At 43.1% G+C, this 26,222-nt stretch overlaps 2 protein-coding genes across 9 annotated transcripts in view; one reads left to right on the plus strand and one right to left on the minus strand.

Moving 5' to 3' along the window:
- The first annotated feature begins 38 nt into the window (after positions 1-38).
- gosr2 (golgi SNAP receptor complex member 2) lies at positions 39-4,348 on the plus strand. The gene is made up of 6 exons (XM_044180217.1): positions 39-211; positions 483-547; positions 1,207-1,315; positions 1,879-2,011; positions 2,224-2,364; positions 2,895-4,348. The coding sequence occupies exons 1-6, from the start codon at positions 183-185 to the stop codon at positions 3,054-3,056; spliced, it is 639 nt and encodes a 212-aa protein (XP_044036152.1). The 5' UTR covers positions 39-182; the 3' UTR covers positions 3,057-4,348.
- gpatch8 (G patch domain containing 8) overlaps positions 4,195-26,222 on the minus strand; it is a 29,686-nt gene continuing 7,658 nt past the window's right edge. For 2 of the 8 annotated variants that reach the window (XM_044180205.1, XM_044180206.1), the window contains 7 exons: positions 23,604-23,622; positions 20,678-20,750; positions 13,615-13,682; positions 10,428-10,514; positions 10,075-10,218; positions 9,809-9,939; positions 4,195-9,283 (listed from right to left, as the gene is read on the minus strand). In XM_044180205.1, coding sequence (XP_044036140.1) covers positions 5,440-9,283; positions 9,809-9,939; positions 10,075-10,218; positions 10,428-10,514; positions 13,615-13,682; positions 20,678-20,684 — 4,281 coding nt within the window. In that variant the 5' untranslated portion in view covers positions 20,685-20,750; positions 23,604-23,622 and the 3' untranslated portion in view covers positions 4,195-5,439. Of the gene's footprint in view, positions 9,284-9,808; positions 9,940-10,074; positions 10,219-10,427; positions 10,515-13,614; positions 17,692-20,677; positions 26,218-26,222 lie in introns of those variants that run through there. The other 6 variants (XM_044180209.1, XM_044180208.1, XM_044180204.1 and 3 more) reach the window with 6 other exon arrangements.

Here is a 26,222-nt window from a genome sequence, read left to right on the forward strand (position 1 = left end):
TCGGGTGACGCTGCAGAGCTTCCGCTTCCCTACTTCCGTACACAAACGCTCGGCTGATGACGTGTACACTTTAGTACCGTTAGCTAGCTAGCTAGCTTAGCCATCTGAGAGAATAAAGGCGTTATAAATAAAGTAACGTTACAAAGCAAAGGGAAACACAGCGTTTCGACAAATCGCGGAAGATGGAGACGCTCTACCATCAGACAAACAAGTGAGTGTGTATTTTTTCTGCGCAAACTGCAGGCTCTCTCAGCTAGCTAACAAGTGTAACTACACTAGCTAACGTTAATTACCGGGGATTTAACTTCAGCCCTAACTGTACCAAACTAATATCAGCATGGTAGGAGTATTGGTTATTAAAATCTTCACACAGTTGTACATTTATGTTCGTAAATGTTAAAAGAATTCACCGAACAGTCAGGTTGTATTTTGGCATCATGTGTTGGTTTCCGTTCACTAACGTTATGTCTGTTCTGGATTAGGCAAATCCAGGAGGTGCAGTCTTTTATGGGTGATCTGGAGAAGACGGATCGTCAATCAGTACACTGTGAGTAGTGAGCTGTACATGATCTCCCACTGCTCTGTATATGAGTATTGTTATGTTACTAACTATCAGTGTTGATGGCACCACTTATAGTTCATTTTCCTTTGAATGGTTTCTTAATTTCTATTCAGTAGACTCCTTGTTATGGCTGCTCTGATATAATGGCAGGAGGGGGGCTGGTGTCTCCCTGGTTGATTGTTTTATGTGTTTGGTGCCTGCCCAATCAGTTCTGGGCCAGGCTGGTGCCAGGACAGGAAGAAGCGGGGTGGGTGCAGTGACAGATGCTGGGAGGGCTTCTTCTAGATAATGGTGGGAGCCGGGCAGTACACAACCCTCCCCCTCCTCTCCTTCCCAAATTATGACATCAACTTGTGTTTTAACCCAGAGGAGGATGTAGCATGCAGAGCCTATATGCTTACTAATGAGAGAGGGTCATTCCACTGATAAATACCGCTCCACTTACCCTTGACTGAAGGAAGTTGGAAAAGTACTAAATCCTAATTTCAAACATACATTTAATAAGAGTATATATTTAGCTGATCATTTGGAATAGATCCAAAAGGGAAATGTGTTGTAGTGTCTTCCTTTTCCTGTAATTCTACCAAATGAATCAAACATTTTTTTTGGTATTCTCTCATTTTTTGTTTTTCTCATTATTCAAGTGTTAGAGAATGAACTGCAGGCTAGAATCGACCAGATCTTCAATCATTTAGAACGCCTTGAGATCCTGGCCAGCAAGGAACCACCAAACCGCCGCCAGAACGCCAAATTGTGAGTTTGGAGTGAGTCAATTGATGGTGACCCTAAAGCCCCAGAGCTGGCGGGGTGATACATATCTCATAAAGGCATAAGGAGGGTGTAGAAGATGAGACCGGCAGCCCTGTCCTGCCCTGTGGCGACGTGGCTCTAAGAAAACATTTCCTCAGAAGCCCCGTCATCACCAGCATTCCTGCTGCATTGGGCAAAGATTTACGTCTGAGCTGGGTAAACAGGCCTTAGGGGACACAGTACACCCCATCCCAAGGCACTCGTCTGATCTTAGTAGAGCTCTAGTGGGGCCTGAGTGAAGCTAAGGAGAGGGGGAGACAGAGACTCTTCATTCCAACCGCATGAGATTTGTGGGAAAAGAAATGCTCTCATCAACCAGAACAATTCTGAATAGTTAGAATTACATATAAGATGAGGTGGAATGATGCATTGTCGTAAAATATGTCGAGGAGGTGAGCGAGTGATGTCAAAATAAAAAATATTTTGCATAGTTTTAGAGAGAGTTTTTGTGCACTTCATAACAAAGTTGAATAGACAGTTTTACTGTATTCTTTGCTTTCCCTCAGGCGAGTGGACCAGCTTAAGTATGATGTCCAACACCTTCGGACTGGCCTGCAAAATTTCCAGCACCGACGCTATGCCAGAGAGGCCCAGGAGAGAGACAGGGAGGAACTAATGAGCCGTACCTTCACGACCAACGTAAGTCAAATGTACCTTAAAACAGTGGGAAATAATCCGGATAATACTGTTGCTACCAAGCTCAGGTTGGGGCATGAATTCAGCGTTCAGAGGTCCAAGTCTTGGGTTGGTAAAAAGGTGATAGTGTTCAGTGAACTCAGCAAACAGTGAGTTTGCTTAGACTCTTTGGGTGTAACATACAAGTGTCTCAAATGTTTGTTCTTGTTCAATAGGACGCAGATACCTCCATCCCCATAGATGAGACCCTACAGTTAAACTCCAACTTGCACAATGCACACAGAGGCATTGATGACCTCCTGGGCAGCGGCAGTGGCATCCTCAATGGTCTCAGAGATCAAAGATCTACACTGAAGGTGTGTGCATATTATTTAATATAAAATCTAGAGAGGAAAAATCTCTACCTGTAGCGGAGCAGACGACCTTCACTTTTTTGTTTTTAATTTGGTTTTCTAGAGAAAGGAACCAGTATGGAAGGGGACATTCCCTGGACAGATAACAGGTTAAATATAATGTTCTCTGACCCAGTTTCTGGTGCCCACATTGATCACAATAGTCTCATTGTTAGTGTGTATATGCTCAGTTAGAGGGTGAGTCCTTGTTTCCAGGGAGGAGATGGTTTTCCTGGTTTTGCTTCAGGCCTCCTCTTATCAGGGTGTGACTGTTGATCAGCACTCATAGCCCGGTTGTCTAGCCATGAGAAACTTCTGACGGAGCGGCGCGTCAGGGAGGGTGTTGGCACTCAAAGTCTTCCAAAATCAGATGAATTAGTGTAGATAATTACAATGTTGTCATGTAATGCCTGAAGTTTCCAAAACATTTTGTGTATGTATGGCTGTTATAGCCTAATTTAACACGTGATCATTACTGTTTTGGTTCTGCACAGGGGACCCATAAGAAGATGCTGGATGTGGCCAACATGTTAGGGCTGTCCAACACAGTGATGAGACTGATAGAAAAGCGGGCCACTCAAGATAAGTTCATCATGATTGGAGGCATGCTGTTGACCTGCATCTTCTTGTTCCTGGTAATCAGATACCTGGGCTGACCACCATCCATCCACAACGGTGGTTTTTGATCAGTCGTGGACATTTCTGCAGCACATCATCCCTCATGAAATGAAAAGTGGCAGAACTGAATTTTCATCAGATTTAACTATTTTTTTTATAAATCGTGCCATTATAGTTTGCTTTCCACCATTTTAATTATTTTGGGCACCTGCAAAATGGCAAGGTTGAAGACCTTAATTACATACAGTATTTTACTTCACTTGAAGCTCCAAGAGAGCATTGAACTTTGTTAATAGGCCTGCTGCTTTCCTCAGATTACTGCCACAGATCCATAATCTATTCTTTATCAAAACCACTCAAACTGTAAATTACTCATTACTGTACCCAAATGGCTTTTTAAAAATACTTCAAACTGATCTTCATACTTGCTACTATACTTGCTTTTGCCTCCAGTGAAAAGCTATGTTTCTGTTTTGCTCCTTAATCTGTTAATAATGTTGTCAATGTCATTCTGCCTTGTTACACATGGCTCATAAAGAGATAGAAATACTAGTGTGGAAGTATTCAAAATGCTCCATGATTCATTACATTGCAAATTAAGAATACTCCCTGGAGAATCTTTTGTTTTATGTGTTATGATGTATGTGTAGCTAAGGTTATACACAAGAGATAAACAGGGTGGCAACAAGGATCTGTTCAGAAACACAATGGAAGCAGCAATTATTCTGTAATTGTTATATACTTGGATTTATGCTTGGGTCTAGTCTCACTATGTGAGTGATTTAATTCTCTTAATAGAATAAAACATGTTTCATTTCCTTGGTCTATCTTCAACAAATGACTGATGGAACAGGAACAAAGTTCAGTAAGAACTGAAAGTGATTTTTGGCTAGTTTATAAGAGCTTTCCCTTTCACTCGAAGCAGCATTACTGGTAGCTAGCAGTGTTAACTCTCCTGTTGACATGCATTTTGTGGATTTACTGTTTTCACAGGTCTATTCAAGGCAACTAGGGCACCATCTAGTGTTTCATTTCCACAGTGACCTCTGCAGGGGTTGCTTTACTGTCCCAGATGAAATGACGCCCATGTTGACATTCTGATTGCTGAGTGGTTAGAAGATTAAATGTTTACATGTGAATTTCATTAACCCAACATATTATGGAAAAAACCCCACATGAACTCAACATTTTATTTGCTGAAACAGTACGTTTTTAAAAATACAGAGTTGCTACTGTTTGACAGATCACTATCCTTTGCCATCCCAGCCCAGTTTAGCCAGGGGAATTTAGAAACAACCTTAATAAAATACATACACGTGTCTATCTTCCACCCATCTTGTCATTCTGCTTCTTTCCAATGCCAGTCTGAAACCTCTAGAATGTTAATAGGTTAATCTACAGCAGTTTTATTAACAAAATTACACAAAAGCAAAACACAGCCCTTCTTTTGAAGAGCATTTTGGAAAATAATTTAAAAACAGAAAAATACAATTATTGCAGTATACTACAATCTTATTGTTACATGATGCAAACGCACCATCTCGGTGTACAGATTTCAGTGCAATTTATTCAGGTGTACCCTCACCACAGGGAACATGAACTTTGCCTCAGAGCATCAGGGAGGTTAAAAACCCTACATCACATTTCCCCTCGCTTAGAGAGGGGGGTTCCTATGTGACAATGTCATACCTATTTGGACACCATAGCTGTAATTTCATATGGTCATCATTAATGGGATTCTTCACATTACACACTGATATGTACAAGTTACTGCATTACAAAATATTTGAGACCAAGGATCCAATAGAGAGCAAGTAGTCATATGAGAACATAAACAGAGTATCAGTAATTATGAAATAGTCCGTCTCTGAAGGTTACATTACAGAATCTAAGCTGTTCATCTCTAGAACAATACCACTTACTCATCCTCCTAACATGATTCTGCTTATAGCTTCAGCTGTTATGTCTCTCTTTGGCTGCCAAAGTGAGCAAAAACTGTGAGAATAATATTTTTATGTGGAAAACAAAAAAAAAACTCCAGTAGTTTCTTTGAATTATCATTCAAAAACAAATGAGTGGCGTTAATATACACCAAGCTGGAATATAAATGTCTTGAGGAAGTCTCTTTAAATCTACACCCTGCTTTAAAAATTCAGGGCAAAACATGGGGAAAAAAACCTCATGAGCCAGAAGAAAATGTTAGTGTCAATTTTGAACCCAACACAGGCACCACCACTTTGTGGCTACAACTTGCTGCACTGTGTAGGCCAGTAAAATGGTGGTTTATTGACAGCTTCCTGTCTCACTGCCTGCATGTTGTCGCAGAGACTTCAACTTAAAACCCAAAACCAAGCTGGTTGGATTAATTCTTTCTTCCAGTGGTTGGGTGCTGTGACTAGACTCCTTCACTTGCATCATTATTCAAGAGCCATGGTTAGGTGGGTGCTGGAGGTCCTGCCCTGAGAAGATTGGGTGTAGCAGTGGGTGGAGTTGGAGAGCTGCTGCTGCAGCAGCCTGTGAGGGCCGGGGTGTGAAAAGTGTGGGGTAGAGGGCTGTATGTGGTACATGGTGGAAAGCTAAGGGGGTGTGGTGAAGAGCCGAAGCTGGGATAATATGTATAGGCTGACCAGAGAGGAAAGCTGTCGGGTGAGCAGGAATCAGCCCAGCATGTCCTAGTGAGTGTCCCAGAGAATGACCAAGGGAGTGGCCCAAATGAGACAAGGAGATGGGGGTAAGGTGGTGCTGGGGAATGTGGTGTACCTGGGCCAACTGGGCATGTGCATGGTGTTGGTGGTGGGGATGGCCTGGGTGGATGCCCATGGCTGCAGCAGTGGCAGCATGGTGCTGCAGGATGGCGTGTTGCACTGTGGTGATTGAAGTGCCGGAGGCTACAGACACAGTGGGCTGCTGAATGTGTATCTGCTGCAGGGCTGGGGGAGGGGGAGCGGGGGCCATGTTGGCAGCTGCTGCAGCAGCCGCAGCTGCAGCCGCAGCAGCAGAGGGAAATGTCTTGACCTGCTTGGCCAAAAGCTGCTGCTGGATGTGCTGCTGTGCAGCCTGTTGCAGCTTGCTGTATTTCTCCATCTCCTCTGGTGTGAACGTAATGGGCTGACTCTCCAAAGGGGCCAGTCCATCCTCCTCTGCCTCCATGCCATCCTCTTCCAGGTTGGGTGGTGGGTAAGAAGGGTAGGCATGCATTGGTGGCTGCTGCTGCTGCATTTCTGGCACGAGGGACTCCATCATGGGGTTCTGAGAGGGGTCTTGCCCAGATTCTCCTTGGTACTGGGGAATCATCATGGAAGGCTCCTGTTCAAACAACGGCCGGGGTTCTTGTTGCACCTGGGCTTCTATAATGGGGTGCTGTGTCTCCTCTTGCACCACTGTGCTCTGTGGGGCCTCCTCAACCTTCTGGACTGGTGGAGCTGGAGGTGGTGGTGGAGGGGGGAACTCCCTTATAGGCTCTACCAGGATAACCTCTCTCTCAGCCTCAGAGCCTTTCCCTGCTCCTGATTTCTCCCCCTCATCAGGTCTGGTTAGGGGAATCACTGGTTTCTTCCCTGCCTGCAGTTTACCAAAAAGCGGAAGCATGGCTTTGTTTCCCAGGGTGGGGGGTAGTTTGGGACCAAAGTAGCCCTGTGGTGGGTCCTTAATCTTAATCCCAGATTTTGTTCCTGTGGCAGAATCATCAGAGCTTTTTTTAGACTGAACCTTCTCCAGCAGCTGGCGTGCAGTAAGGATGTTTTTCGGTTCCCCTGTGTCTCGGGATCCCCCTGGCCTTAGAGCCTGCGAGCTAGATGAATGGGTGTTGCGGTTAAGGCCTCGTGATGAAGATGAACGTGGAGACTGGGAGCGGTAGATGCGAGAGCGGTTGAAGTCTCTGCGTTGTGCGTCACTGTCCCCTCGACCCCTGGGAACTCGTCGGCGAGGGGAGCCTTTGGTGGAACTGGAGGAGCGGCTGGCAGAGCTGTGGCTACGGCTGTAGCTGCGTCTCCAGGATCTTGCACTGGTGCTGCGGCTCCAGCTACTAGAGCTTCTTGAGCTGCTCCGATGGTGCCGCCGGTGCCTCTTCCTGCGGCTGTAGCTGCGTGAACGTGACCGGGAGTCTTCTGAGGAGGAAGAGGAGTACTGATGTCTCCTGGATCGTCTATGTCCTCTGCTTCCCCTCCGCTCATACTCAGAGTCTGATGAACGTTTGGAGTGCCTCCGTCTGCGACCCGCTGTGCTGTAGTCACTGTAGCTGTCTGAGTAGCTGCGGCTACGGTGGCTGTAGGCACTGCTGCCTGCTGAGGAGCGCTCAGAGCTGCTGGAGTAAGAGTGACTTCGGGAGGTTTGGCCACGATGGTGCCGACGACTGCTGCCCCGTCTTTCCCCCCGCCTTGAAGAACGGCTGCAGGACCGCCTTGACTCCTCACTATGGTGGCGCCGTTGTTCCCGAGGACTTGACCTATGATGACGTGAGCGCTTAATATTGGAGCCCCCTTCTTCTTCACTCTCGCTGCTGGGAGGTCTACCAGGACCAGGACTCTTTTGGGCTGAGGTGGAGCAGGAGGCACTTTGAGGTGCACTGGAGTCAGTCTTTTGTCGTTTGGTGCCACTGTGCTCCTCCGAGTTGGCCTTGTCAGTGCCTTTTCCGGCTCCTCCTTCCTCTGCTCCAGACTTACAAGGCACTTCCTTAGTAGCACGTTTCCTCTTCCCCAGTTCTGCTCCTATATTTCCTGTAGCCGCTCCCCCTCCAGTTGTCAGCTGAACAGAGGAGGCAACAGCTTTATCTTCTGACTTTGGTTTTGCTTTTTCATCACCTGTTGCCTCATCTTGATCTGGAGCCTTGTTTTTGCTCTTCTTCCGTTTGTGTTTTTTCTTCTTTTTGGGCTTATCTTGTGTTACCTCAGTCTCTCCCTCTGCATCTTCTTTTGCTCCCTTTTCTTTTCCTTTGCGTTTTGAGTGCTTTGCAGATTTCTTATGCTTCTTCTTTTTCTTTTTTTTCTTGGCACTACTGCTGCCAGTCGCAGGCTTTTGCTCATCACCTTCTGATTGGCCAGGCGCTCCTTTCATCGTTGGCTTGTCTTTCTCAGTGCTGGTCCCAGGTTTAGTAGTTGTATCTACTTCAGCTGTTGAGGCAGCCATCTGTTGTCCTTTGTCATCAGACTCTTCACAAGGCTTAGGGGACTTTGCTGGTTTTCCACCACGCACTCCTTTGTTGCGGGACAGCTTGAAGTCAAAGTAGAGGGGATTACAGCTGTAAGACAGGGAAGGCTGAGCTTTTGTAAATTCAAGGAGCTCAGAGGGCCACTGCAGGGTAGTGCTCTCATCTTTGCTCAGAACTGGGAAGAAGGGACCTGTAGGGATTTTGGGACCCAAGTTGGAATCCAGAGTATCCTGTGTGCCCTCTGCTTTTTGTGTAGGTGAAGTGGGTACCATGGAAGCTGTGTCTGCTACACATGAAGAGACATCCTCTGTCTTCAATTTTGGTGATGGAGGAGTTGGCTCTGGATCAGGGGGTGAAGTGACATTACCTTGTTCTTTTTCAGTTTTGCACTCTGTAACGTTGGGCTCTGTCTGTTCAGTACTATCTTCAGCCTTTTTCTCCTCCTGCCCATCTTCCTCGTCTTCCTCTTCTTTGCTCTGATGCTGATCAGTGGCCTTCATAAACAGCAAAAACTGGAAGTGAGGCTTTACCCGGCAGTGAGCTGGAGGTATATAGTGATAGTACTGAGGCTCCTGTCCAGCATATCCTTCCTCTTTTTTCATCATCATCTTCAGTTTGTTGAGAGTGGAGGCTAGAGAGCCTCCGTCATCAGGCTGCTGCACCTCTTCCGTCCCTGCCACACTACCGCCCTCACCTCCTTCACCTCCTCCTTCACCTCCCTTAGGGCTGTCTGTGCTGCAGCCAGATGTCTCCTCTTCTTGCCTTCCAGCCTTTTCTCCTTCCTGGCTCTCCTCTTCTTCCATAGCCTCCTCTCCATGATCAGCAAACACTGCTGCTGCTGTCTCCAGCTTCACTGGGGCTTTCTTGGCAAAAGAGAAGGACACACTGACTTTGGATGCGCCACTAAGGGTTGGGGAGGAGGAGCTGTTCTTCCCCAAAGAAAAGCTGATGGTTGGACCAGGCTTTGGGGAGGCTTGCCCAGTTTTATCTGCCAGTGATCCTTCCAGGGCACACTCTGTCAAAGCAGTGTTCTCAGGCGTCATGTTGTCGCCATCTTCTGCATTCTCTCCGTCCACAGCCACTGTGGTAGTTTTGAACATGGGCCCACTTCCTGGAGTACTGAAACACAAAAGCATGACAATGTGATGTGGGATAAATGTTTCCAACTGAATACCAGACATAATTGCAATGACAGTTTAACAGGATAATTGCATGCTTGTTGTGATTGTTTATCATTACAAAAGGGCCTGACAAGGTCCTGATAGTCTTCAGTATCAGAATTCAGTTTTCTCAACAAAAAAATAATATTTTAAGGAATTAAGAAGCTGTTATAATAGGGTCTTTGACATGTGTCTTCATTTTGGGAAACCTCTCATCCAAACAAGACTTAAGTTTGAATATGTGGTGCTTGTTTGGCACAATGATCCTTCAAAACACAATAGACATGCAATTGTACTATATATATATATATATATATATATATATATATATATATATATATATATATATATATATATATACACATATATCTATATCTATCTATCTATCTATCTATCTATCTATCTATCTATCTATCTATCTATCTATCTATCTATCTATTTTGAAATCCAGCCAGCAGAGGGCACTGCAGGAATAAATTCTTACAGGTCCTGAAGTTTCCTCTGCTCAGCCAGCTCATGCAATCGGCGCAGCATCTTTTCTTGCTTCTTTCCATGTTTCCGGGAACGGGATGACACATTACGAGCAAACTCTCTCTGCTTCAGCTCTTTAAGCCTCTGCATTACACAAAAGCAAGACATTGACAAGACAGGAAGAAACAAAGCACATCAGGATCAGAAAAGACACTTTTCTCATGTTTTAACGCAAAACAGATCTCCATTAAGAGTCCAAAAATTGATCATCACAAGTACCTGCTTGTGAGCATGGTCATAAGAGTTGATGTGGTTGTCAAATTCCTGGTGTTTGGTATACTGTTTGTCACATAGCTCACAGTAGAAATTGGCTCTCAGGTCTTCCAGAGCCTTTGCAATAGCTTTCTCCTTTTCCATCTGGTCCTATTGTTGATGGGAAATACAGGAGGAAACGAGTGAATGAATCTCAGACTGTGTTCAAAGAGTCGAAGAAAAAAAACTTCATTACAGTAATTAGTGTACTTCCATTTCCTTCCACATTTAGATGTATTTACCACAGTAGCTCAACTAGTATAGATTATAGAACCAACTATCAACAATTATCAGAATGACACAAGGCTGAAGGGCCTCACCTTGTATTTTTGTCGCAGTTCTTCTGTATCCTCCTTCTCCACTTCGAGCACTCTTCTCTTTTCTGTGGCGTCCTCTGCATAGTCCAGCTAAAAAGGAAAGACAGCAGTTACAGCACTCGCAGAAAACAAAACACTCCTAAATCAACGGGAGCAGTTCAAATTCATCTTATATACCTTTCATATGTTTAATACACTGTGTGGACAAGCTGTTATGCTGTTGGTACATCTGGGCAACGGGAGCTATGATTGGTCAGTTTGTGTTGCTTGTATTTTCTCCTACATGTTTCTGATGCTGACAGATTGTTTAAGTCCAGCTAAAATCCCATTTAGTCACCCCAAAATAAGTTTTCCATCTGTATAGACGAATACTGGAACGGTATTTCATCGAATTAATGCAAAACTAGGGGTAGCCATCATGAAACAAAAACAATTTAAAATATAAATTTCTCCCTTGTAGTTTGATTTTTTTCTCAAAGGAGAACACAGTACAAGTTACTTACAGAGCAGATGTGTGCTGTAGCAGACAAAGATATGCAATTTAATATCAGTTGGACTTTAATATCAGTGTGTAACATTTAGGAGGAGCTATAGCTTGTTTGCATAACGTCACGTCACTGCGTTGCTATGGTGCGAACTGCAGATGGAGGGCGGGAAGTGATTTTCTACACAGGAAGCACTATCATAAACTCTCAAAAACTCTCAAAATGCCTATGATTTGCATCATTTAGGGTTGCTCAAATTGATCGAACCAAGAAACCACAAGGAGCTGTTATTGATTACCCAAAGTTGTTGTTGTTCAAGGGGAAAAATGCAAGAAATTGACTGAAAAACGCCAGAAACAATGGCTTGCAAACTTTCGTCTGCGGTTTGGAGGAGCGGAGTCAGGTAATGCTCGTGTGTGCAGTGACCACTTCGTCAAAGGTAATGTAACTTACATGGCTATGTTTATGTAACGTTAGCTAACTGTTTCCTTACTTTGTAACGGTAAAGTAATTTTGTACCCCTCAATAGGCAAGTCTTTCAATTCAGTTGAAAAATCACTCCTCTTCATAAGGATCCCTTCCAACAAATATTGTGATTTTCTGTTGACACCTTTCTCTCTTAATAGCATTTAAAATAGCACAGCACAAACTTTCCTCCCATCTCGTTCACTTCCTGCCCTCCATCTGAATTTTATGTCATCAGAATCACTTAACTGCAAACAACGTATTGGCTAAAATGAAATATAATATTTCTAAGTTTGTTTTCATTAGTGAATAGTCACCTGAAAATAAGAATTGTTGTGTTTTCATTACCTTAGAATAAGCCATTTTTATCTACATAGGGAGCGGGTCCCCTTCCAGAGGCCGCCATGGTGCACCACCATGTTTCTACAGTAGCCCAGAACGGACAAACCAAACACTGGCTCTAGATAGGGTTGTTCGCATTTTTCACGAGTTTCGTAGCCACCATAGTTTATCCTACACGCTTGGAAGGGGAGGGTTATGCGAGCAGTATTCAGATGGTTGCAAACTGCAATATCACCGCTAGATGCCACTAAATCCTACATACAGGACCTTTAAGGCGGATTAATGATATTCAGCCAAAATTGTGAAGGTCAAATGCAATTTACAGCAGGAACTGAAATGGAGACTGTGGAAAAGAGGTGAAGAGGCGAGTGCAAGCAGGTTGGAACGGGTGGAGAAAAGTGTCAGGTGTGTTGTGTGAAAAAAAGAGTATCAGCAAAAATGAAAGGAAAGGTGTTCAAGACGGTGATGAGACCAGCGATGTTGTACAGCTTACAGACAGTGGCACTGAAGAAAAGACAAGAGGCAATGCTGGAGGTAGCAGAGCTTAAGATGTTGAGGTTCTCTTTGGGAGTGACGAGGACGGACAGGATCAGGAATGAGTACATCAGAGGGACAGCTCATGTTAGACGTTTCGGAGATAAAGTCAGAGAGGCCAGATTGAGGTGGTTTGGACATGTTCAGAGGAGAGACTGAATATATTGGTAGAAGGATGCTGAGGTTGAAGCTGCCAGGCAGGAGGTCTAGAGGAAGACCAAAGAGGAGATTTATGGATGTAGTGAGAGAGGACATGAAGTTAATTGGTGTGAGTCAAGAGGATGCAGAGGACAGGGTTAGATGGAGGCACATGATTCGCTGTGATGACCCCTGAAAGGGAACAGCCGAAAGGAAAAGAAGAAGTGTCATTCTGCAGACAGCTGATTTGAAGCATCTGCATCTTTAATGAGACAACCAGTGTTACTGTATCATACTGTATTTTCTGTTAGACAAGAGATCTGGGCCCTGCGCACTGCAGTCAAGATCTTTAACAGACATCTTGACGAACCACTTTTGTGTGGATTGTAGCGCATGTCATGTAGCACTGAGACTTCCCTTCAGTGGACTCAAGGGACCTAACCCATACCATGAATCTTTCTCCACTGACTGATTTGCATTTGACACCTATTCATTCATTTGGGTAGTGTTCTCCTGGCATCCACGGCACTGAGATTTGTCTGTCGGACTGCCAGTTGGTGAAGCGCGATTGATAACTTCAGCGAATGTTTTCACTGCTCAACAGTCCAATGCTGCTGAGCTTCACATGCCTCCAGCTGAATCTTGGCACTGTGCATGGTGCTCTTCAACTCATGTATGGGTTTTCTGCCATGGAAATGGATATGAGCCACCAAATTATTCTTGGAAGTTTGGAAGTAAGCAGTGAGTGTGAAACCAATAACAGATTTTTATTTTATTTTATAAGCTTCACCATTTGATAATCCTTTTCTGTGATCTTGTGTAGCCAAGGGGCCCACAACTTTGCAGCTGAACTGCTGTTGCATGACAATATGACAAACTAACCTGTTCTCTCTCAGTAATATGCTGAAAGCCACTGAACTCTTGAATATTGGGTTAATGACAAATGGTTGTGTTACGACATATCATGACTTTGTTCTTTATTTTATGCACCTCTCAGCAATGGTTGTTGTTTAAGTACCTTCATTCGTTGCAGCGAAATAATGTTAAAGATTACAGTGGTAAGAAGTTCAGAGCAGACATGTAAGAATGCCTTAATCTATTGCTGGACACTGTCAGTGTGTTGGGCCATTGAAAGCAACTGGCACATTTAAAACTGCCTGATGCAGTACTATGTCCTCATTAAGAATAACAAACCAGTGATAGGGATAAAATAAACAGCATCCTACCTCCATTTCCATCCGTCCCATCCCCATGACATCATACTTGAGGGTGATGGGCACAGGGTCAGTTCGACCTGAGGGAAAAGAGACAGAGAGAGGACTAGGTGAGTTTTTGAGACTGGGACAGAGGGCCAGCTCGGAGATTGCCTGCTTTTAGAGCATAGGGTGCTGGGGTTAGAGAATTTTGCCTTGAAGTGCAAAGAGACCAGAAAGCTACAGTGAACCAAACACCAGCCATTCTCACAGCTTACTGCAGCCACCAAGTAGAGACCAATTTATCTAGCCTTCCTGTTACATATGACCCGACTGCTGATTTGCATTTTAAATGAGTCAAATTAGCTGCAAATATTGTTTTCTTGGTGAATTTAGTCAAGAGCATCAGGGCTTTTCAGTACTATGTCTTACTAGAGAAACAAAGTTCACTAGAAATAAGGTTGTCAAGCTTTAAGCCAATCTGTTTCCACATCTTTTCAGTGTAGTTGTGCCACCCACCACCCCTCCTCCACCCGTTCATTGCTGCAGTCCTGTTAAACCAGAATGCCAAGTTTATCAAGGACACTACAGCTTGAGGGACTGTGTGTGTGTGTGTGTGTGTGTGTGTGAGAGAGAGAGAAGGGAGCTGCAACAGGCCCCCGCAGCTGCTACCACTGCTCACAGAGCGCCACTGCGACATCCGCCATGAGGGGAACAAAGCCTTCCAATATTATCTAAGGCCTATTGCATCATCTCTTTCTGAAATGTTTGCAGCCTGGTTGACCCTTGCAAGCCCCTTTCACTGTCCTGAGGTCCAAATCTGTTCCCTTGTCCAGGCCCCCTTCCTCATCATGACAAGAGCTGAAAGATTATTTTTCTCTGTCTACTTAAGCTATGTTACGTAAGCTGTGAAAAGAGCTAGATCGGAAGGAAATTAACTGTAGAAAAATAAACAAACCAAAGACAACCAAAAAAAAACAAAAAACAAAACCAAAACAAAAAACAAAACAGAATGAAACATTAAAGATATGAAATATATAAAAATCAAAACTACTTTGGAGATTGACACAGAATTGCTTAATCCACTCATAATCAGCCAAACAAAGCAGAGAGAAAGAGAGTAAAATTAAAAAAGGACACAAGCACTGAACTACAGCAGAGTGACGTCACAGGCCAGGTATCGCCATGGTGACAATGCAAGGGATGGGGATACTTACCTGGTAAAACATGGGTATGGGTAGGAGGAGAAGGAAGGGGAGGACAGACAGATAGACAAGGGAATCTCAACACAAAAGGCATAAAAAGAATTTGGACTAGTCTGCTGCTCCTGTTGCCAGCCAGATACAATAATCGATCTTACTGATAGTGATTATCAATTCAGTTTGGTTTCAGTTTTTTTTCTCCCGCATATTTAAATTCTTTTTTTCATGAATCAATTTTCTATGTATACCATTGGGCATATGGAATAACTACAAGCACTGGGCTTGGAAATGTACAATCAAAGTTTCATGTTATGATATCTGTTCCAAGTAGGGCAGGTGGTTTAAATTTCTTACAAATTTAACTAAAAATTAGGGATTTTCTCTTTTTTTACTGCCCTTTCAAAGTAATACTTTGAGCCAAAGAGTACAGAGACATGAATTATGTATTAAAATTTATGTGAAGGCTTTAAGCTTTCCTTAAACTATGAATGTATTACTTTAAATGGGGCTGCTTCCTGGCAAATTCTTACCTTTCTGGAAAGAGGAAGGTAAGAACATTATTTGATGTAAATATCTGTGTCATTCCTGTGCTTTCCTTGAGTAATTTAGTCATCACAGCCCAATGACATGTTAATTCTGAAATCATAGATGCATGGGCATTGTAACATATAATGACCTGCCTGGATTCTCAGCCCCACTGCAGTGTCTGGCAACTGGGTGGTCTTTTAGCTGAAAACATAACTCTGACTGCATGATTGTGAAGGCCTTATTCCACTGAGGAAGTGAGGAGAGGACTGATTGCGTGATATCTAGATCACAAGACTATCTACTGATAGACGTGTTCACACTCTTTTCACAACAGTGGTAGAGAAGTGAAACCAAAAAAGGTTGGTTTATTAGCCAGCCACTGCAGTGGTCTGTCTGAATTGAGTCACAAGCCAGGGCCAGAATTAAAGATTAATGAACAATTAAAGTCATCCCAAACTATCACCAATCTTTAAACACAGTGGCAATACTTTGACATTACCCATTCCAGTGGAAAAAAGGGACCAGACAAAAACAATGTGCATCTAAATCACAGGGTGTGAATCACAAGGTTTAAAAAAAACTGAAAACAAACAAAATGACAATGTTCTAAGAGTAATACATATGCATGATAATATACAAGCAGCTGAATGAGGACTAATACAGAGAGAATTGAAAGCCTATGTAGCATTGGTGCTCTGATGAGAGGAAAACAAAAAAATGGGAGAAATTAAAACAAAATAAAAACAAAACTTCAATTGGGGGATAAAATAACATTTACCACTAAGTTTACCATCAGCACAACATGGGCAGGATCAAATCGCTGTAAAAAAGAAACACCAATTGGTTAAGCAGGAAGATTGAGGCACATAGAGAAGGGAGGATGGGGTCGGGAGTGTGGATGTGGGGTGTAGGGGGGTTTATTACCAGAGGGGCATCAGTGTGTCACCCCCTCCCCTTCCCCCTCCCCTTCACTCAGGGCTAGGTGCTTACAGGGATTTCCTCTCACCACTCTCTCCCAACTACTCGTCCCAGTCCCCAGGCCCCTAGCCTGGTGTCATCATTCTCTCTCAACCAGAATATGCCCCAAAGGTACCAAACTACCTAAAATCTTAAAAACCCAGCAAACCTTCACTTTTTATCTTCACAGAGCAGGAAAAATATTTGAAACCCCATCAGATAAGTACTTTTGGAGGAGCTGTACTGGGTGAGGGAATGATTAAACAAACACCTGATGGCATATTAACTCCGACAGGTAAAGGAAAAAAGGAAGCGTCTACTTTTGGAGTGTCTGGTACGGGGAAATGATTTAGCCTTTTTTTAAACATGTGGTCAGATATATAGTCTAACATGATAGATGCCTCTAGGGACAGCCACCATTTTCCCCCTTTGAGCTTTTTGCCTCGCTGACGCTTGTCAGCCCAGTTAGCAAATCTCCCTGAGATTCTTTCATTTCCTCGCTAGCCTATAGCCAGCAAGCTTCTTTTGGGATGTGCTTAACCCCGGAACAAGTGAACACATGACACATGACACATAAAATTTACCTGAGGAAAGAGCCAGCAAGGTTTTGAGCAGTGCTTAGAGTGGGTTCTGCATTGCTATGCAGCAGCAGGTTTACCAAAGTACACTTAAAATTGTGAACTGTGCACCATCATGTGAAAGTAGTAGTTCGGTGTGTTACCTCCAACACTGCTTAAAGCCCCAGGTGAGTGTGACAGTTTGAGGCAGGCAGGAGTGCACCTCTGGGACAAACATGCTGTGCAGGAGGGGCAAAGAAACAGGGGGAGGACGGGAGTGCGTAACCATAGGGACAGAGACATTCGGGGTGTAGAAGGGTGGTGAGGTTTTCCCTGTAAGTTGACTCTATGGCCCGGTCAGTAACAGACACACACACATCTCAGTCTCACATAATGACCACACACACAAACACACAAGTTTCACAGGTTTGGAGGTAGAAACAGGCAAACAAGCAGAGGGGGGAAAACTTGTCTACTCTGCAAGCCATTCAAAGTCTGAGCCGTGGTTACAGCCAATCAGATACCCGACAGCAGCAACGGAAACTCAAAGAGGAAAAAAAAAATCTAACATACGTGGAGATGATGATTCTAAGGGATGTGATGGAATCATGGCTTCCTAAATCTATCTTGATTTCAAATGGATTTTTGTTCTTTGTTTAAATCGAAGCACTTTACACTTGTGCAGATTGAAATAAAGGTTTAGTGATTATGAAGCAAAGAGGAGGAAGCTGACAGAGGCCATTAGCCTACGGTACACTGTAAAAAGGGGTGTTACATTGAGGTCAACTGCAGAGTGGGGGAAAGAAAACACACCCACCCACACACACACACATACTGACATACAGAGGGGATCCAACAAACCTTACCTAAAAAGGGGCAAAAAGGACAAAAGAAGAATAAGAACAAAGTCAATACAGTGAAAAACTTAAAAAAGGGACACAATGCTTTCACTTCAAAATTCAAAAACCTTCTCTTCTGGCAAGGAGGACAGGAAAGGAGATGAAGATTATAATAATTATCCAGCAGAATTCAATGTGAAGCAAGGGTGCAATTGTGTTGTGAGTCTACTCCTAAGTGCATTATCAAATTTGAACAGAGATAGTGGGCTCCACCACCGGGCCATTAATTCCTACACAACAACTGGACACGCTTTGCCGCAGTCTCATCTGCCCACAAAGCACGATGCTTACATAACCACACATCAGTGGTGCCAGTGGTGTTCTCTCCTCCACACAAAGCACACATCCTTATTACATCAAGTAGACTGCTATTTAACTGTTCAAGGCCAGATGGAAATAAACAACGATGGACACCAAATGCTAAACTGATTTGTTGTTACTCTCCATACACTTGTCAGCCTGCCCAGAATGAAGCAGCTTCCTGGTCTACTCTGGTCCCTGGACATTGTCAGGCCGAGAATACCTATGAGACACAGAGAACCAATGCCATATATGTACATGAACAAGAGGTGCTAAGGGCGGTACAACACAGCTCAACAGCCAATCATCAGATCTGTGTGTCTCTGGAAGCTTAACAATACATACAATCATCATTTAATGTCTAAATGTCAGACCACAACATATCATGGCTCTTCAATCAGACACAAACCAATCTGAGCAGATATAAATAAAGATACAAGTGATTTACCTGCCTGTAGCACTATTTCCACACTGAGGCAATTAAATCTGATGACACCATTTATATGTGAAAATGACTTCTCAGACAACACTAAAAACACCAAAACAACAGAAAAAAGGGATACATTTCTTCTTCCTCTTTTGGTCAGAAAACAACCAAATTAAGCAACAAAGTCATCATGTGGTAAATTAAGGACACATACAGCCTGGTTACTCTGCCGCATCTCAGCAGGGTAAACCTCTGTTTTGTCACCACCTGCACTGAATGAGCATTTATACACTACTGTATGTTTCAACATAGTCAAGCACACAATTCAGGAGTTCTCATAGACAGTTTTCTGAGTCTGTTGTCAGACTACTGCACAGACAACTGAAAATCTCATTATCAGAACAATAAACACAAGGAAAGCACGGACTTTTCAATGATCTAACTATGCTGCTTACAAATCGAATTAAGTAGCACAAGTCTGAAAACAGATAACTTTATTTACACGTGATTTAAGCAACTATGCTAGCTCTGCATTAGGCGCCTATATGTTCATGTGTAAGGTTATAACTTGTTTATAGTTTTGCTGTGTGCTGGAGACTCCATTTTGCAGAATGAGTTGTTTCTCATTAAAATGCTGATATTGAGCTCATGTTACTGCTGTGTTTACAGGGAGAGCAATGCACTTGAGCAAGAGTTGCAATTGAGCAACAAAGAGTAATGTAGTGGACGGAAAAGACTACATGAGAGTTATAGAAGTTAGACAGGTAGATCTGAGGTTAAAATGGTATGGACCGAGAGGATAGAAAAGAACATGGTGGAGGAGGTAGAGAAAACTAAATGCCAGAAATGATGTGGAAAAACAAGCTCCATTCTCAGCAGACTGCAAGGACATTGGCCTGCCAGTGATGACATCACTCATGGACAATGCTATTCACATCATCCTCTTTGGAGAAAGTGCAGGGAAGGGTGAGGCTATGAAAAGAGAGTTAAGGAAGTAAGAAAGACAGACAGTAAAGATACTGATGAGGAAAGAGGGTGAAGAGACAAGAAGAGGCTCAGTGGAAACATGCCAGGGCTCTGCACCACTGCCTCTGAGCCAATGAGCCTATGACCACAGCAGGGTTGAGCTAATTAAGTGCTGACGTTAGCCAAGACCAACCCACACACTCAGCTCTGTCCAGCCTGCTCCCTCTTACAGCAAGTCAATATCAACTAGGCCATCCAATTACAGTTGTCTCCAGAAAGTAAACCTCTTTAATGCAGCTTTCTAGTTGAAAGCTTTCTACATCTTTCAATTCAATGTGCAGAGCTTACAGAGCGTTTTCGTGGTACAACTTTCACTACACTCAAGAGATTCTAAAGAGATTCTGATTGACATTGCGAGTCTAGTAAAACCTTAAGACACAATCCAAACAGACTCAGACTTTCCACAGGTCTTGGTCTGTAATTGCAAATACAACTGGCCCACACAAGGCCCAAGAAAAGTCTTTTATTTTGCCTGAGGCAACCATGTTGGATAGAGTTCTGGCTAACATGTTTGCTGGTTTGTGTTTCCAGGGTCAGCCATGTGTTCTTCATTAATCACTTCTGCATCACTGCCCCGAAAGAAAATAAACACCCATGTTTCAAACGAGAAACAACATTTAACTCCTGTAACCAAGATATAAACCAGGTAATGTAAGTTGATCAGAGGATGTTTGTTTTTAACCTGGAGATCTGAAGAAGGTTTGAGACTTGCGTGCCGGCACATCAGCAATCCATAAGTCCATAACCACTTTTTCTCGAAGATGGTTGGCTAAAACAACTGGATGTGAACAAAACTGTGTCCAATTAAACTGTGATTTAGAAGGGGGAAAAAAAGCCCACTTTAATCTGAATTGCTATAAACTAAATGGATCACTGGAAGACAAATAAACACTTCCACTTCCATCTCCCAACCCCCAGGGTCCCTGCCCTCAGTCTTAAACCTTTACAAGGCCTCTGGAACATTCTCCTCCCTCTTCAAGCATCAGGAACAACTGCAATGCCGTTTGTTTAAATAAAAATCCATTTTACCCAGCAAGAGACACAAAGGGAGAGATCAGAGAAAGAATGTGAAGAGAAAAGAAAATTTGCTGATATAAAAAAAAAACCTGGAAATATGAGGGGAAAGAAAATGACAGAGGGTAGTGGCTCAATACAACCAGCATACATTGAACATAGGTGTACAGAGGAGTGAGTCCTTACCCTGCATGGTTTTGCCAAGGCCTTGCCCCAACTTCCAGCCATGTTTCTGAAGCAGCCGGTGCCCGATGTTATCCTAGCAGAGAGAAGAGAGGAGAAAAAAACCAAAAATATTCCAATAATAAGAGAAGCTTTTCCCTGTGGGCACTGGTCAAAAAACAAACAAACAAACAAACAAAACAAAACAAAACAAAATAAAATAAAACACTCAGATCACGCTATCATCATCAGCACAACCACCACCACCATCATCATTATTATTGTCATCCACATCACCTACAGCGTGTAACATCAGTGTCTTCGAGCACAAGGAGTGGTAAGGTTGGGGTGGGGTGGGAGATAGAGGGTGGGAGACTGAGAGGAATATACAGTTTTCCACTATGATGAATACATGAGGCTATGTGTTGCCTGTAAACTACAGGATACCCCCTCCTACAGTAGGAGTACAGTTTAAAAACCTTTTTTTTCTTTTTTAAAAAAGGCAAAGAAATTGGGCATGAGCATTTCTATTTTTTGGGATGAGAAAGATAACACATCAAGTCACATCCACTAACTGAGAAGTTAAGAGGAGGAGGAGGAAGGAGAGGGCAATATATGTATAACACGCATACATATATGAACCACTACAGAGCAAGATCTTAGTACACAAAGAAAAGTGACACAGAACAGGTATGGAAATCTTGCATTAACAAAACGAAGACCAGAAACTCCAAGCTTGCTGTGATTCTGTAACCATGACAAGGGGAGCACCATGAAACATATGCAGCAGTCACAAAAATATAGCAAGAGGAAGAGACAGAAGTGGAGCTAGTGGGCCTTGGATTACCATTACAAGGCCCAGGGTGGACAGAATATGCACGTGTGAGGGGATATGTGGGTGTGCAGGTGAAGAGAGGGAGACATCGTATGCATGTAGCCCCATTAGATATAGCCTACTAGAAATAACTATTGTGCATGTTTCTGGACACCTCCAGCATCTCTGATCTGTTATCAGTGGTCTGGTCCCAACCATGTTTACACCTTTGATTTTAAACCATTAATATTAGACACAAATTTATGCTCTACAATGCCTCTAATAGATATCATTAGTATTCATAAACTACAAAACATACTTAGATGTGCTTTATCAAACTGCTAGGTAGTTTTTAGCTAGCATAAAAATATTTACAGTGGCTTTACAACAAGCTGAGAGACAGAGATTTTTCACAGTGGACCCAAAAAGTGTGCAACTGCAGTAAGGCCATCCACTTTAAAGTATAAATATTCTGTTTTTCTTTTAATACTAATGATTGCTATGACAAAGTATACAAACACTACACATGTGGACAAGATCAGACAACTGATAATGAACCAAAGAGGCTAGAGAGGAGTGCGAGAACATACATAACAGGAATTCCTAGCACACTCTGGGGCCAAATGTGCATGTCTGAGGCTGTTATAGCACTAGTATGGGTCAGCAAGAAAACAAAAAACATTAAGTGAAATGCAAGACCGTCCCACCACTACACACTACAGTACATCCTCAAGCACAAATAAACAGGAAACAATGATATTTCTTAAGCAGTGTTTTTCTGTTGTGATTATAACTATTCCAAGCTTGTCTAACATTCACCAGAGTGCTGCATTCTACCAAAAACATACAAAACAAACAAAAAGGATATTTATAATCACAAAGAGATTGACATCAACTTTCACAAACAGAAAGTGAAGGGGTTGGAACAAAACAGCATGCAGCTTTTTGTTAAAGAGTTTTAACAAAAAGGATCGTCGGTGTTAGTGGCGCACTGTTAATGGTACACATACAGACGGGTGGGGCGGGCTGGGGGTGGAGGGCAGGTTAACAAAACTCCAACTGTGTTAGTCTCAGGTGTATCAGGCACAGAGAGGAAGGTGATGGCTCAACAGGGCTCAATTAGATCTCTTTGGCAAAAGAGAAGGTCGGGACAGGGGGCAGAACAGAGCAGGCTGAGCCATGGTGTAGGTGAGTTTCTAGGGTGGTGGAGGTGAGCTGGGCTTGTATGGGTTAGTGCATGTGAAGGGGAGTGGTAGTCACACACACAGTACACACTGCATCTCCGCCTGCACGGTCTCATTTGGATACATTTGGCGTAATCCTTTTGTCAACCACTGTTGGTATTTCAGAGCAAACTGTTGCCTTCCTTTGCCCTATTTAAAATTTCTGGAAGAAATAAAGTATGTCAGTTGTAAATGCCTGTATCAACTCATAACTATGACATTAAAAGGTTACATTAACATGCTATCACTGTGTATAAGATGTCCCTGCCTGGCAGTTCCCTGGACATGTTATAAGATACACAGAATTAGAGGCTGTATGGCTAAAAGAGTGTGTTGCTTCCTCCCTGGTGGACAGCATGTCCCCTGACTTCATTGTGTAGGAAAACACTGCAGAATTTGCTGCAGTGAACGCCTCCCCTCTACCCGACATTAGATATGCTGCTGTCCCTTACTGCAGTATTATGGTGCAATAACACTCTACACATGAACATTTATATTGATTTGGTGGATTAGCTGATCTATGAAACTTAGGGCAAGGAGGAAAATAAAATGCACCCTAAACTAGCCGCCTAAGAAATACTCTTGCTCAGCCGATACACAGTCCCGGTTAGCTATTTTTCATCACAAAAGTTTCTCTTACAAAACCTCCAATTTTTTAAAATCTCAGTGATATTTAAAAACAAAATAAAAAACAAAAAGGGCTGGTTGGATGAGGCACCAGTCGCAACTGCTGACACTAATATAGAGATTAGTTCAAAATGGGCTCAGCAAAGGTTAGAGGGCGGAGATGAGGCGCAGACTGCGTGTTGAACAACAGATGAGTGCACCAAAAGAATAGACAGACAGACGGATGAAAGCAACGACGGCGAGTCCAACAGCAGTGCAAGTGGAGTGAAGGCATTTCCATACGAACCTGGCTTTAAAATACTGGGCTGTCAAAAAAACAGTCACACGTGACACAACGTAAGAAACCAGCCAAACGCTTTCAACTGCAATTCTACTAGCTTCTCTAGTTCTTAAAAATGCAAATCTCTCTCTCTGCTGTTAAACAAACATAATACTGTATACAAACAGAAAAGGTAGGCATGTCAATAAATCCACCAACTGACTGTTAATACAGGAGAAAGAAAAATAGAAAATGTTATCCAAACAAAAGAGAGATCTACAAGAGGGGGTGCTTTTAAAAGTGTGCACTGTGCTGTCATCAGCACAGTGCATGGCAGAAGATATGGGTGAGGGAAGTGATATGCAGGGGACCCCACCTAGAGACCTCAGAGTACTTAGTTGCAGCCATTTATGTATGTACAGTATGGGTGTGTTTGCGTGTCCCTGCCAATAAATTGCTCTGGTTCACATTACCAAAACACAGAACAAGCATATTAATCCACCTAAGTGACTAAATCTATATTAACCCAAAACACGTATTTTATGTAATTTTCCTTGGATGACCGCTCTCAACAACAGAGTTAAGATTTTGCACGTTCTGAAAAGAAAACTGAGATGGACCCTTTAGTGATCTGTCTTGCAAAAAGTGGGATGCTGCAGTTACTCATCATCCTCTCGTGTCCCCGAGGAATGTCTTTTGGCAAGTGTTGGTGGTGGACCTGCTCCCTGCTGCTCCTCAAACTCTTGCAGCTCCCTTGTATTTGGTACTCTGTACATTCCTGGTCAGTGTCAGCTACTGCAGGTGTGACTAAATGGAAACAACTGTCTCAGTGCATCAAGAGCCAAACGACTAAAACAGAAAGCTCCTACTTTACTACCAGTAAATTGAGGTAAGTGTAGATGTGTCACATTGAATGTGAGGGGATTAAATATTTCATTAACTAAGTGATGGGGAAAATGACAGAGAAGCACAGTCCAATTAATGTAAATGTTTAAATATAATAATTTAAAAATACATACTTACCTCATAAGTCTGAGGGCTCAATTCAACAACTGGAAGTTTATCGTTAAAAACACTGAAAGCCGAAGTTTGAGGGGGTCTCCAATGTCTTTAAACAGAGACTGTAACACTCACATTCCCACTGAGTTTGAAGTAAAGTGGTCAGACTGGTTTACAGACAAATGCTTATGGTTATTTTTTTGGTTTGTATTCTCCACTCAGCAATGACCTTGAACGCATCACCCCTGCTGTTCACTGGGTAAAGAATGGTGCTAAATAAAGAGCTTGCCGTATTGTAAAAAAAAAAAAAAAAACGTGGGCCAGGATTTTAAAAGGATTGGGTTTGAACCTTGTGTTCTTATTCCCACCTACTAGGTGATAGAAGTTGACGAACAGCGGTGTCAAATAATGTCTGGCTATAATGCAAAAGGCTATACACTTCATAATTCAGTAACAGCTGACACTAATACCTAAAATGTCCCTTTTCTGTGGTGTTCCACTTAATGTAATCAAAGTCCTGATGGACCTCAGTAACTGTATTAGAGACAATTAGTAATTTTACTAGTACTTTTTAGTAGTTGTGAACTGTAACTTGAATAAATGAGAAATACACTACCTTACAAGAATCTTCCTGTGGCCTGTATACATGTGTTTCTTAGATTTCCGCTGTGTATGTGTGGTTTTCTGTGGCTCTGAGGTTGCCTGCTGCATATCGCTCTGGGACAGGGTCAAGTAAGGGGGTTGGTTGAAGGGACTGGAAGGGGAAGGACACATGGGAGCAATGAATTTGGGGGGAAAATTGTAGTAGTGATTAAGACAGAGTGTTGAGAGAAAATAGTACTGAATGCTAAGTTAACACATGCAATGCAAAAACAATGTTAGAGAAAAAGAGCAAAGACCAAAGGGGGAAGACAGAAAGAGAAAAAAGATCCCAATAAAGTACCACAGACCTCTAGCTGCCTATAGATCACACACAATAAGTGGCAGGGGAGGGGCTCCGAGAAGCTGGGCCGAAGCATTCAGTAACAGCTCCGAGACACTTGTGGACAACTGCCGGAAATCCTACCACCTTAAGAGGTTTGCGCTACAGAGGCAGGGACAGACCTGTGTACCTAACAACATGGTTACATACTGTATGTTAGTCAATGTGGAGTCTATTTTGAGGCTAACCAGGAGTAGATACATTTCTCCTCATCTACTGTTAATGCTATGAGGCATTTGGCTAGTATGTTGGTACATTTTACCTTTCAAACGGGAACTGTGTCATTTGTAATGTGATGTGAAACGTACCAAATCCTCTAAAATGACCTTCAGGATTGACAGTTTTAATTGGTGGCAAACTTTCATGGTTACTTGCCTGTGGATAAGAAGTCTGCCACCTTCATCTTTGGGCATGTACTTTCCAAAGAGAATATGTCACATGTGCAAGTATTACTATTGGTGACTAAGTGACAGCTGACGGCACCTCTGATGTGGCCATTTTTCCATGGATGTGAGAAGAACTGTGTGATGCTGCAGCGCGGCCCTCAGTGCCCCTCCACAAATAATAGCGCAGGAGCAAAGGAGCCACTCAAGCCAGGTAAGCAGGCCACCTCTCTCCTTTTCCTCTCCACCACCCCCACACAGTGGGATGTTTGTGTGCCTGTG

Source organism: Siniperca chuatsi, linkage group LG21 (genome assembly GCF_020085105.1).
Source record: "Siniperca chuatsi isolate FFG_IHB_CAS linkage group LG21, ASM2008510v1, whole genome shotgun sequence".
NCBI lineage: Eukaryota > Metazoa > Chordata > Actinopteri > Centrarchiformes > Sinipercidae > Siniperca > Siniperca chuatsi.